This window comes from Lissotriton helveticus, chromosome 5_1 (assembly GCF_964261635.1).
Source record: "Lissotriton helveticus chromosome 5_1, aLisHel1.1, whole genome shotgun sequence".
NCBI lineage: Eukaryota > Metazoa > Chordata > Amphibia > Caudata > Salamandridae > Lissotriton > Lissotriton helveticus.
Genome location: NC_136065.1, coordinates 790,961,056 through 790,975,710, shown reverse-complemented (window position 1 = coordinate 790,975,710; position 14,655 = coordinate 790,961,056). Strand labels below are relative to the sequence as shown.

At 40.8% G+C, this 14,655-nt stretch overlaps 1 protein-coding gene across 1 annotated transcript in view; it reads right to left on the bottom strand.

Moving 5' to 3' along the window:
- PCBD1 (pterin-4 alpha-carbinolamine dehydratase 1) overlaps positions 1-14,655 on the bottom strand; it is a 214,369-nt gene that overhangs the window by 26,924 nt on the left and 172,790 nt on the right. The window contains exon 3 of the mRNA XM_078643254.1: positions 13,406-13,486. Within this exon, the coding sequence (XP_078499380.1) occupies positions 13,406-13,486 (81 nt within the window). The remainder of the gene's footprint in view (positions 1-13,405; positions 13,487-14,655) is intronic.

Here is a 14,655-nt window from a genome sequence, read left to right as displayed (position 1 = left end):
TACTCTCATAATCATGCACGATTTAAGATATTGGACTAATATTGATAACTAGATAATTATGATGTAACTATGGAGGAAAAGTTTCACGAAGGAATGATTTCCCATACCGCAGTGCGACAGTTAGGTGCAAGAGAGCTGTGCCCAATTGGAGGATTTGTTTCTAACTTAGCTGTGACGAGGCGCTCCACGGCTTCTGTTCACACGCATTTTCACTGAATAAATATGATTATGAGAGTAACGGATTAAGGGAAGGAGTGCAGCGCTCAACTATGACTCATTTGCTTTGCAACATTATCGCCTCTGAGCTTGCACCCCAAGGTTTAAAGTTTAACTTTCGAATGATTCATCATCACGGAGACAGAAGAAAATTAACACCTCAAGTGGATTGTTTTAATTACTATGACTGATAAAATCTATATTGGAATGAGGGGGCAGTTGAACTTTGCTGCTTGAACATTTTTCTGAACAATTTGTTTCCACCGAATATGTATTCACATATTTGTTAGTTGCAGCATGTTTATTTTTGACACATGTCTTGTTTATTTTATTGCGGAATTCAAAGGGGGAGATGTCATTCACGATGGAATATATATAATTCTTTGACAATAGAGTAGGGTATCATGGGAGATGTAGTTTTCCGCCATGGCACACATCCAAAACAAAGGGTGGGGTTGGAGTGAATCACAGCATGATGGTTTACAGGTGCAAGAGTTTTTTCTTTAAAAACGGCACGAGCGTGAGGGTAATACAACTCGAGTCTCTGTCATGAGGAAGTCAAAAGAGGTTACGCTGCCGGTTTTGGCGCAGATAAGGTAAATGAGAGAGAAGGGAGGCTCGTAGTTTCACAGAAACTGTTTAATTGGGCGGGTGCTGTGATTTATTGCATATGTTGAGAAATCCACTGATGTATATTTTCTGAGTTGGGAAGGTTATGAGCATGGAGCGAGGTTTATGCTTTAGTGTTTATATTGTATAGTTTGCAGCTCTTTTTTGGTTGAGGGCAGTGTTCAGAGCAATGAATCTGGGTTTATGCACTATTGAAATGGTCGGGTAGCCAGCTTAATTGTTTCTTTATTTTATTCGCAGTTAACCCCTGACGAAGGATTGTAAAAATTCGAAATGCATTGGGAACGTGCCGTGTTACAAAACCACTGTTTAAACATGTTTGACTTCACATGCCTCCGTCAAAGCCTGGTTAGGCAACATTTGGCACTTGAAAATGACGAATCAAATATTCCAAGCGCAAACATGCTGCCTCCGTTGTGGTGAAATATGAAGAATGATGCACGATTTAAGATATTGGACTAATATTGATAACTAGATAATTATGATGTAACTATGGAGGAAAAGTTTCACGAAGGAATGATTTCCCATACCGCAGTGCGACAGTTAGGTGCAGGAGAGCTGTGCCCAATTGCAGGATGCAGACAAGCCACGTAAATTACCAAAAACGATTGCAAAGGCTTATAAGACCATAGGCCACATTAGTTGGGAGTTAAGCCTTTTACTCAAATGCAAAGTCGATCTCAAACTCAACAAAAAGTCCAAGCTGGTAAAGATGGGCGTCCAGTCTTTCCTAAAAAGAACTGGAAAAATAAAAAACAGGGGCAGCAACAACATAAACAAGGTTTGCGTGCTGGTTCACCGATACCAGAGTCTTCTGAGCGTACTTATGACTTGAGCAAAAGGCCTCCACCCTTTGTGTTAGCCGCATCTAGAGGGAAGACGTGATACTTTTGAGTTTTTCGCGTTATGTCCCTGAGGAGCATACACAGGCTTTCGCAGCCGAGTGGGCTCTGGCCCTAGCCCCGGCGGTATGTCGTAATCAGGTGAGTTGGGATGTTGATTCACTGGCTCATGAAATACCTTGGCGCTCTATGCCACAGCCACAACCGCAATATCCAATCAGACTTGAAGCAAAGGCTTAACGGTATCAAAACCTGATGGTTCACATCAGATTGTATTGGATTACCGAAATTTGAACAGTCATTGTCGCACTTTTGGTGGGCAGAACACTCACAGCTCTGCACTGGTGAACAATCTTGTTCGTAAAAAAATACAAAACTACACTTGATATTTCGAATGGTTTCAACAGTTACAATCTTGCACCTGAGAGTCGTGATTTGACAGCATTTTCTGCCGTCAGGAATCAGAAAAAATGTACACGATTGCCTATGGGGTATAAGAATAGCCATGGGGCATTTGCGGCACGGATTGGGTCTTTCTTGAACGACATAGACCCTGATGCGTTCTTGTACGTAGATGACATTTATCTGACAGACGATGAGCATATGCAGCATCTTGTCCGAGTCAATAGGATTTTCTTGTCCTTTGCAGACTATGGATATAAATTCAATGTTGAAAAATCGCACATCACCCACTTTGCAGTGCTCTTTGTGGGCTACAAGCCCCATAATGAAAAGAAGGGCTTAACCCCTCACTTCTTAGAGAAATGTGCACAATTGCAATCCCCTTCTAAAGTGAAGAAACTTCAGTCCTTGTTGGAATTTTTAAATTTCGGAGGACATACATTCCAGATTATGCCCAGCGTATCAAACTGCTTTATGCATTGATACAATGGACTTTTTCGTTTGCCAACTGGCTTCCGGAACATACTTCTATTCTAAATTCTTTGGAAAGTGACTTGCTTGCAACTACTTGTTGACGCCTGATAACACCACAAACCTGGTAATACGTGTTGTTTCTGGGACAGTGGGTTTCACTTACTTGACGTTCAATTAGGGTGACAATACCTACTGCATACAGATCACATTTATACACTGCTGCTGAAATGCACTTTTCAACTTTTGAGAAAATCTTGGCGGCGGTACAAATAGCGATTCTAAAAGAACGCTCACTGGCGCAAGGCAAACGCATTCTTATGGTCACACCCTTCCATGCTTTAGAAGCTGTGACTAAAGCAAGTGTACCTAACTTGAAAGCACTACATCCCAGTTGGATACAATGGGCTACTTTTTGGACATTGGCTGATGTCACTTTTATCTTAGATTCTTCCTCACAGACACAGGAGTTCTTACAGTATGAACATGTGCATCCTCCTCCCTTGTCTTTGCTACCTCTACATGAGTATGCCTGCATCATCTATACCGATGGCTCGGCTCAACCGGCCACGGTTTCCGAACATGCTTATTCAGTGGCTTGCACAATTGTTGCTGGCTCAATTGTTAATGGAGTGTTTTAGTCTTCCATTGTGCACACTCAGGCATTCAGAGACTGTATGGCACAATTGGCGGAGCTGCGTGCTCTTGTACTTGCTCTCAAGTTTGCTGATCCAAATGTGAATACTCTTATTGTGTGTGATTCTTATTACTGTGTCCAGTAATAAGTTGTTTAATGACAATTTAGTGAATAAGTTGCTTTAATGACAACTTATTCTTTAGGTCTCAGAATGACTATCGAGATTCTAAAGGCAGGGTAATTAAGCATAAAACGCTTTGGGTTCGAGTGGCAGATCCTAAACAACGTCTGCCCCTCACACATGTTATACATACTCTTGGCCATCTGCATGTGGGAGCACATGCTCTTGGTAATTCTTCGGCTGATGAAGCGGCCAAGTCTGTAGTAGCCACATGTTCCGTAGCAGCAGTAACAAGATCCATGACTAAAATAGATAATGAGATTTTGGCAGCAGTGGCTGCAATGAGGGAGGAAACCTCTTATCCTCAAGGTTTCCCTGCAAAATAATCTTATCACATACCTCCCGAACAGGTTCCTCATGCTTTGATTCCTTCTGTTGGGGAGCGGAAGATCCCTCAAAATGGATCATAGACCTACCTTGATGAAAGCCACACACGAAGGCATAGCATCTGCACATGCCGGTGTGTTGGCGGCAGTCTCTATTTAACAGCAACATTACTGGTGGCGTGGTTTATATAAACAGACCCGTAATTATGTACTTTCTTGTGACATTTGTCAGTAAATCAAGCCATCTACGGTCACACGCCCACCGCAAACACAGCTATTTATTTCTAATCAACCTTTTGGCTGTGTCTATCTTTATTACTGTGGTCCTCTTTCTTCTGATACTGCGTTTAAATATATATTTGTTGCAGTTGATTCGTGCACTAGATTCCTTTGTGTTTGGCCACAACGCAGTGCTGAAACTCGAAATGTTATCAGGGAGTTGCGTGTCTTTATCGGGATGTTTGCTTGTGGTACCTTCCATTCTGACCAAGGTCCAGCATTCGTCTCTAGGGCGTACAAGGATGCGATGAAGTCTATAGGGGTGCTGGTGCAGTTTTCATCTCCAAACAGGTCTGAGGGAAATTCAATTGTGGAGCAAATGAACCGTGACTTAAAGCAATCCTTGAAAGCTAGTCTTAGGTACTGACAGTAACTGGCTGGCCCACTTGTATGGGATTTAACATGCACTTAATAACCTCCCTAGATCTCTGGGTGGCCGGACCCCATATGAAATGCTCTTTGGCATTAAAATGTTTGTGCCAGACCTTGATGGTCTAGACGTTGTGGCGGCAGCCGCAACCTTTGATGTAGATAATCATTCTACCTTGTTACAGGATCTACAAAAGATATGTGACAGCTATGCAACTGACCATTTACCCTCTTCCACTGATGCAGCGCTGCTGATTCCAGTTGCCGGTTGGCTTTCTAAAGTCCGAGATCTGGTACGAGAAAAGTTGGAGAAAAGAATTTGGTCCCTCTTATCGTGCACCGGTTTCAGTGCTTGGACTGAGGGGTACTCGTACAGTTATTTTACCAACTTTACCTGGTCGCAAAGACAACAGATACATTTCAGTTGACAATGTCAAGGTACACCATGTGGCCGATTCTGAATAGTGTCAAACCTGCAGTTTTATGCAACACAATTTCATTGGATCACTGACTTATGCCATCTTCCACTGGTCCTCGTAGTGCTAAGGAAGTGATGGACACTATTATCGATCTTTCACCCGTCTAACCTCTATCTCCTACTATGGATGACGAGTATGCAACAGGTTTAGGTAGTAGTGTTCACAGAGGATACGTCCGCACCAATCATTCGGTTACAATGTAATTGCACATACAAGTGAAGCGTATAATATATCAGCAAAATGAAACAATTTTTATAAAAGGAATGGGTGCTAAAGAAGCTCAATGCACCTACTACCTCCAGGTGCTATAGGTACACACGAAGTATGTAACCACAATAGAATTATTGAAGAATGGGCTTCTAATTACAGCACACCTAACATTCAAGTACAATTTAAGTCTTGGCTTAAATGTTACGTCTTCCGGAATGAAAAAATCTAACAATCATAGATAACAAGATTAGGGATATGATCGTATATTATGGCATCAATTAGGATCCAAATGATTCAAGGTGAATTCAAAGAAAGTCCTCTTCAGATTTCATCAATTTCCTTTATTGGTTTTCATATTTCATACAAAAAAGATTCTCCCAGCATGTACATCGCCAACACGTGTTTCGTCTCACACACAGACTACATCAAGGCATGAATATGATAGATGAAATTGCTAGTCCGCCCAATCTTTAAGAGCGAATATGATATGTTGGAAACAGGGCACCATCAAGTGTATAGAATGGTGAACCTAGGAGTGCATCAGAAAATCCATTGGTGATCGTAATGAACCAGACCGCAGCATCTACCATATGTAAGGAGATGAAGCTTAGCACGTGATATGACGACTCATTAAAGTAAGAGTCATACGTTTCAAGGGGGTCCGAGCTAGGCACACACTACCATCAAAAAATCGAAACCGTTCCGTGTTAGCAACCCTGATAAGTCGCTATCCTGTAGCTGTGAAGGTTTGTCCCTGTGTCCAACACACTCTCTCTACACAGGATGACGAGTATATATATCATCCTGATGAGTCCGTGAGTGAGGTGCCGAACAGTCCTGGAGAACATCAAGCGGACCAGACTCTTCCACCTCTGATTAATCAATCTACGAGTGGCTACTATGGGGATCATGCCAGCCTCATTTCCGCCTCGTCTTCCTCAACATTCAGTTTGGCAGACACACCGACTAAATTAAGTATTTTTTTCTTTTGGTTCAAAACGACTTACCTGGTCCCTCCATGGACCTACATTTGGTTGGTGCTTATCCTGATTTTATTCTTCATGTCAATTGGATTCGTGACAGTGTTCTGCTCTGCTGTAAACGATGGAATTCGGGCCCCCAACACATCGTCCCATATCATGAAACGTGACAAGTCTCATGTTAACATTTCAGCATTCCTGGTTGCAGGTGGTATAGTTTGGGAAAAAATAGCCTACAAAATCCACGGCACGACTGAGGTCCTCATACGTGTTTCGTGTCTCTTTAGGAGATGTGGTTACACAGGACATACATTCTGATAATTGGGATGTGCAAGCAGTACATGCTTTGTTTTCAGATTTAAAATATTATGCTGCTTTTGATGCAGAAGATTTGTTTTTAAATTCTGCCAACTATGGGGATTTATATTGTTATCAACATTAAGGGCATAATTTTTTACATAAAACATACATGTCAAAATCGGTATTTAATTTTACACAATGGGAGCATTGTTCTACTCCCATAGAGGGGAGTTCCAAAACTTTTAGGGATAAGTACACTTACTTTACAGATTATGACATATCTAATCCAGAATCCTATTACTTTAAACTTCGATCATCTACACAATCCAAATTTGTGTTGACCCACACAAAATTGATTTACGCCAACTTGTTTAGAAATAAATTGGCTGCGCAGGGTTATGATCATTGGAAAGAGACTGTTGATCAATCTGGGGCTCGAAGCCTTGGCAGGTTCAGGGCACTGAAGCTTTACATCATGCCTGCCTGATCGCAGCTCAAAATTTGTTTTTAAATAATACACTGTACCAAACAACTTGTTTTGGCATGGCAACTGTCAATAATGTAAATACTCCATCCATTCCGTCTTTAGCGGAATATGATTATTGGCGCACAACACACATAACAAAATCAGGGCATTGCAAGCTTTATTTCAAAATGACACTTTCAATGTCTCTGAAGTTGATTTTTTCAGGTGGTGGATTTGAAATGGGGAGGCTTCAAAGACAGGTCTCTGAAGCGCACAGAGGCCCTGCCCTTCTTGTCCTGGCTCCAGACTCACTACAGGGAGGAGGGGAGGGGTATGCAGCACTGTGTGAGAGGACAGGACAGCCTATTCAGGTTTACAAAATGACAATAGTGTATTGACACCGCTCTCACCTGGATTACAGTTCCAGTGCAAAACCATCCTCTCACCTCTTCCCATTTCTCCCCCGGGAATAATCAGGAGTGTTGGGGACTCGATGATGGGCATCCTATGTTGAATTATGGCTGGTCTTTTATCAAAACTATCATCAACTGATTGGTAAATGATTATTAGGCAATTTAATGTACTCTTGGTTCATGAAACCTGGTTATTGAAGATGTCCTAGTTGATGGGTTTGAATCCTAACTAACAATCATTTTCAGATGTTGAAATTTAAAAGCAGCATGACTTTTTTATTAATTTTTATAATAATGATTTTAGTAATACCTCGAAAATCCATTTTCTATCTGTATTTGAATATTTGTTAGATTTGCAGAATGACATTGCGGCCTAAGGCCTACTAGCTGATTACTGTCTGTCAGGAGATTTTAATGTAAGATGGATTTCAGATGCTGACCCTATGTCTAACTGTGCCCCTTAGGGCAGGAATAGTCATGGTAAACACATGATTAGTACTGATAACAGAGGGGTAGAATTAAGGAGCTAATTGGATTCTCATAATGTTCTTAATGTAAAGGATGCTTGTTGGGGCTGCAGGACAAATGATGCCCACATGCAAGGGCAGAGGCTGTGCCTCCACAATAGATCATTTCTTTCTTACACCTAACCTGGTTGATTTTGTGTTATGTCTTCCACTTATGGGGATCATAATCCACTTGAGGTAATATATGCCCTCCCCAACGAGGATGAACTAAGAATGGAGTATGGAGCCTGCAATTTACATACAAGTACTGAAGGCCTAAGATTGAATTGGAGAGCTGTGGATCCTGCATAGCTCTTCCATATCTTTATTAATAAGAATATAGCTCTGGTTGAAACCTGTACAGCCGATACAGATTTGGATCACCAGGTGGTCCAGGTCTTCACTCAATGTGTTCCAATATTAGGAGCAAGTTACTATACCAAGTTACTATACCACCCACAGGAATTTCCCTCCAATCCCAGGAGGTTAAACCAGGAGTTCAGAGGGGCCAACCTTAAATTATGCAGGGAAGTCACTGCTAGCCCTAGGGAACCTGTGATAGTAGCACAATGTTGCAAGGAGTATAAAAAAGTAATCCCTGGAAAGAAGCAGGAATCACTGCAAAACCGCTGGGACTCACTTGCATTCTTCACAGCTACGAAGAACAGTTCATCATTCTGGAGGGAGGTGTCTGCAATAAGGAATGAGATTCAAATCGGATCCCCTAGAATGTGCGATTGCCAGTAACATCTGGGAGGCACACTCCTCTAAAATCTATGCGGCTATTGATGATCCAATTATTTTGTGTCTGAAGTGTGCCCAGTTGGGGGGGGGGGGTCTGTTTCCCTAAAGGAGGTGGAAGATGCCATTAGTGAAAGTTTGGGTGGAAAAGCACCTGGAGCAGATGGTGTCCTAATTGATCTCTTTAAGCATACCCCGGTGTTATGGCCACCTTGCTGGAGAATGTTTTAATGGTCTGACCCACTCCCCATTACCTAGTACATGGTCAACCTCCATCATAGTGCCTATTTTTGAAAAGGAAGATCGTACAGAGCCTAATTGTCATAGGCTATTCTCCCTAATCAACACTATAGTTAAGATTCTTGGGATGGTTTTATAAAATTGAATCAGTTAGTGGTCAGAGAAGGCTGTTATATACCCATGCCAATGTGGTTTTAGGAGTCGAGTTGGGACCATTGAACAATGTTTAAACCGGTCACTTATTATTTAGAAATACAATTGCTCATTAGTCGCCTATATATCTAGTCTTTATGGATTTTGACCTCAGAGTTAGATTGTGTAAATAGTTTGTAGCTTTGGTCTATCCTTTTGGCCATAGGGTCTGATGAAACATTGGTGCACCTCCTTGCCCATAGATGTGAAGGCCAAGATTAGAAATATTGCAGAAGGCAAGGTCACGTCGGCAATAGAAGTCTTCCGGGGAGTGAGACAGGGGAGCATGTTGGCAACTCTTTTATTTATTGTATACTAGCTTACCCGTCGTGCGTTGCTGCGATCTCCGAAGAAAGGAAATTCAAGGAAACTCGTTATGATAACATTCAATTTATATTGTGTCATTTTTATTGAAATTTATTCATTTTAATATGGAAAACATTTCAAAGTGCCGTTTTAATTCTATTTATTTATTCGAGTGCTGGTGGATACACGATTTTTTGTTTTTACGTCTGGTGAGTACATCAGTATTCAAAAGATTATGAGCACCCTGGGGGGGGGGGAGGGCTGATATTTAAAAAATGTTATGGCATGAAACCTTTGCGGGAGTGTACCGAACAACTTCCCAAAGTTTCCTGGCGATCGGATGAATGCTGTTTTAACTCTATTTATTTATTCGAGTGCTTGTGGATACACAATTTTTTGTTTTTCCGTCTTGTGCGTACATCAGTATTGGAAAGATTATGAGGGCCCTGGGGGGCCGATATTTTAAAAAGTTTTTATGCCAGAAACCTTCGTGGGAGTATACTCAACAACTTCCCAAAGTTTCATGGTGATCGGATGAATGGTGTAGTAATGCATAAAGGACAAACAGACAGACAGACACATTTGCTTTTATATATATAGATATCAATAATCCTCACCTGTTTTTAAAGAATATGACCATCAACAGCTCTGCATTACTGTCACGTTTGTGTGCGGATGATGCGGTTTTAATGGCACGCACACCTGAAGCAGATCACCATATAATGCCTCAGCTATTGTTTTCCGCATCTGAAGCATGAGAGTCCTGAATGTTCCAGTTAGTTAATAGGTAAGGGTGTGCTAACATATCCATACTGCCTTAAGCATTCACTGGAAACAGTAGGCCTCATGCCCATCCAAAAGGATTTGAGATATCTCTCCTGTGAATGCCACGAACCTCAGTTCACTGCTTTTCTGATAAACAATTGACCAGGCCCCCGCTCTCCTCCCCGGTCCTCTGCGTGCACATCTTTACGAACATCAAGAAGATGTAGCAATAACAGGATGCATCTGACATCTAGAAGAACAAGAAGGGGTAAGAGTAGTTGTTTGGGCTAACTGTAACTTTCCACAGCTTATTACTCAATGTTTTGCTTGCCTTGGAAACTAAGATAGCAACGTCGTTTAAAGTGACAACCTTTCAATGCACTATGTACCATATAAAGAGATGTTGCCTTAAAGCTTCCGAGAAGTGACTCAAATTGTTTTTGTTAAAATGTTCAACTTTTTGTTATGTTCTACGGTCAAGCAACTGCCAAAGTTAGATCCTGCAGTCAATGGTTCCTCATTAAAAGTGGATAAAAGGGCCACTTACCGGCCCATTCGTTGATCACCTCACGCAGTGGTTTCCACATTGAAGTGCTCACAGTTAACTGATTTATTTAGCATTTTTGATTAAGGTTTTAATGCTTCATTGTACTTAGATATTCTCTTTCTCTCTTTCTCTCTTTCTTTGCATTGCAGCAATTTTAAAAGTATTAGATTGCATGGTTTTGCTCATGATCGAAGAGGTTTCTTTGACACTTGTTACTTGCTAGATTGCATTGTGTTATTTTTAATTAATGATGTGTCTTTGACAATTATTGTTTGTTTAAATAAATAGTGTAACTCCAGTCTAGATTCCTGCATTTTCAGACGTGAGTCTTGTCATTTCAGACAGCACATTTCCGTGCCAGTTTATGTGGTACAAACCACTCTCTAACATTCGGCGACCACGAGAAGGGGCATGCATAAGACTTTCCGGAATGTAGAAAGGGAGACCTCCCCAGTGGCAGCGGCCACAGTTTGCCTCTCGCTGGCTCTTCCTGACTGAACCATCAGACCACACGACTAGGTCAAAGTATTTTTAGTTTTTCTCTTTGCCTTGTCTCTGTATAGTGTCTGGTGCAGTTGGTTGAGGTCTTGCAGGTGCCACACTTCTTACTTGCTAGATTGCATGGTGTTATTTTTGATTAATGGCACAATGAAATATCTTGCATTGGGTTTTATTGCTGACCTTGATTGCACGCCATGCCTGTGTGATAGGAATTCTGGGTAAAGAATGATGCATTTTACACTTTTTTGTGGATTTTATGTCATGTACTCAAAGCACTTTTTGATCTGGAGGAATAGAAAGTGATTATTCATTTGGTCGCTTTCCTGAAAGCAGCTGTTAGAGCATGTGGCACTATGAAGGCAGTTCAGCCCTGCTGCAAGGATCAACCTTTTATTTTTCACTTCATGCACTTTTGTCAGAGGGCTGGGATTTAAACTTTGTTCTTATTTATGCATTGTGCTTTAAACTATTTATGTTATATGGTTTTTTTGCTACTGTATTGTACTTTTATGGATACAATTTGTATTTGAATAAAGGTTTTGAACTGAATTGAATTTATTCAGTTGCAAGTGAGGCTGGGTCCAGCTCCTCCCTCCCATTCTTCCGGGATGGCCCATCAAGTCATACCTTCATACCTAACTCCCAGTGAGTGGCTATCTAGGGGGAATGCACAAAGCCCAGCTGTCACACACCCCAAACATGCGATCAGAGACAGGCAGCAGGCACCACATGGCTAAAGTAAGAAAATGTTAACTTTCTTTAAAAGTGGCATTTTCAGAAATGCAATTTAAAATCTAACTGCACCATGAATTTGAATTTTAAATTGTGATTCCAGAGACCTCAAACTTGGATAAGTTATATGTTCCCATGTTGAAATTACTCTTATAGAACGTAATACGGTAATCTCAATGTTATCCTAACTGTAGTAAAAAACAAATGTAAGAGTTTTTCACTACAAGGAATTGTAAACCTTGAAATTACATGGCCTACCTTTTCAATACTTTGCACCCTGCCCTCTGGGTTGTCCCGGGCTTACTTTAGGGGTGACTTAAATGTAAAAAAGGAAAGGTTTGGGGCTGGCAAAAGGTTTATTTTGCCAGGTCGAAATGACAGTGTAAACCGCCTACACAGACTATGCAATGGCAGGCCTCAACTATGGTCTGGAGTGAAACAAGAAGCGCTGCAGGTCCACTAGTAGTATTTAGTTACAAGACCTGGGCACATGTAGTGCTTTTTACTAGGGGCTTATAAGTAAATTAAGTATGCCAACTGGGTAAAAGCTAATTTTACCAGAGGAGAGAGTGCATGCACTTAGGAGTGCTAAAGTGTTTGGAGTCCTACGGCCACAAAATGGAATTCAGCAAAAAGTAGGAGGAGGATGGCAAAATGTTAGGGCGCGACCCTGTAGAAAGGGCCATTTTCTAACACCTACCCTGTCAAATCCTCTTCTTCCCCACAATCCCAACTAATAGGATTGTTCTCACCTGTCCCATACTCACCCCTCCCCTACATCACTACTATAATGCCCCAGTCTGCCTGTGCTGTTCATATTTGTTGTCCCTGTTTCCTAGTTGGGCAGGTGCCATGTACTCTGCTATGCACTTTATTTAGACATGCTATGTACTTTAGTTTTGGGTTATGGTATGCAGATTTTTATAGCAGACTATCACCTGGGAAGGTATTGAAGCATGTACTGTTTCAAGATCTATTTACCCAAGTGCTAATGTAAACAGGTAATGCTGATCAGCTAAAAGTCTGTTTCTGCTGGCCTCAGGGCTGCCTGAGTTTTTTTTATTTTCTGAACTGCCTTAACAGGTGCTGCTGATTAGTTAAAAGCTTTCTTTCCTGCTGATCTCAAAGTGTGATATGCAGATGGAGGATTTCAGAAAGATGTGGGGAGAAAAAGGTCATAAATGTCCATAGAGAAACTCCAGAAGAAAGTGGTGTACTTAGGAGACAGGGAATGATCGAGACACTCTGAAAGCATTTCCTCTTCCAGAGAACTTAATAATGTTTAATTCTGTCATATATTTTCAGAATTGGAAACATTTCATTTCGAATTATTCACTGTTGTTCATGTAGCTGAAGTAGCAAACAAGCAATGGCAAACCCAATTTCTGGTCCACTTTAGGAAGCCCAGGGTTTTAGTCGGCATGATTTAACAGTCACCCTTAGTTCCATAGGCCATATCTCTTGGAAAGCATTCCTATTTAAGCTGCTTTGGTCATGCCCCTTTTAGAACCCTTTCCACTTTTTTTATCCCAGTTAAAGTTCTGATCAGACATTTTTACACATTCTGTGTCTATTGAGAAATGACTTGATAAGTAAGGGCCCTGGTGCCTTACACATTAGTTTGCTCTCAATGTAATGTAGCCAGTGGTGTACAATAAACAAATTGTTTCTTACCTTATTATAAACATTGAACCACTCTGGGTGGTGGTCCAGTTTTTCAGCCTGCAGTGCCACTCTGGTCATGAACCCAAACGCCTGTCAATCAGAAAAGTAAAGTTAAAATGTAATATACATTGCAGTACATTGTTGTTGTATTTATGTTGTGCTTCATACAGTGTCGAACAATACCAGTAAAGAGGAAGGGGTGTAAAGAATACTGAAATACCTCAATGGCAACCCAAGAAAACTAACCTATTTGTGCATTTACTGCTCATTCTAGTATTCACAAAGACCAAATATTCTTTACCACTCAAGCGTTAAATAATCCTTTAGAAAAAGTTTTTTGAGCAAATGCTCTATTTTTTCACAGTAATCAGTGCTTATTTATATGATGCTACAGCCTGGATGCTCATTTACAGTATGTATTTTTGACTTTGGATCTATTATTTTTAATTGGCATGGTATCGGCGATGGAGTTCTATATCTCTGAGTTATGTTCCAGCATGTTGTTTTGACTTTGAAATATTATTTAAGAAAAAAACCGAATTTTTAATGATGTAATATTTTCCGAACGTTCATGATTCCATATTGCATCTTTCGACTACTAATGATTCATACGTTTTGATTCCTTTGGCCACATTATATGTTTTATATTGCTTCTCATTGACCTTGCATGTTTAGGTTATGGAAGCTAAAGAAGAAATCTTCTCTACTTGCAGCTGTACTCTAAAACTTGACGTTCTGTATGAAATCAATAGTGGCTAACTTTGTATCTAGTGAGATGATGTCCTCTACCATACCTAAACATGTTATCTCATATTCCTCCCCCTCAAAATCTCAAACTGCCTCATCTGCTACCAGGAGGCTCACTCATGATCCTCCCTTACCGGACAAGCCATCCTTACCCATTTCTATGGAAATACTACTTGAAGAAAAATGTGATGGGCCCCTTTGTTAAGAAAACCAATAAATGTATCAAGAACTTAGATGAAAACTGGTCTATCACAGAAAGAAGGGTTTCGTAGGTGAAAGAGTGAATGATAAGCATATATCGGTTTACTACGAAAAGAGGTATAAAAATATTTTTAAAAGGCAGTCAGAAGACTTGGAAAACAGAAATAGGCGCAATAACCTACACATGTATTGCCCTCTAGAACAAATGGAGGAGGGCACAACTGTGTCACATTTTTTGCTTCTATTTTACCTAACTGGTTGAATCCTAACCATGGACTATATAAAACAACCGTAGGACACACACCCACACA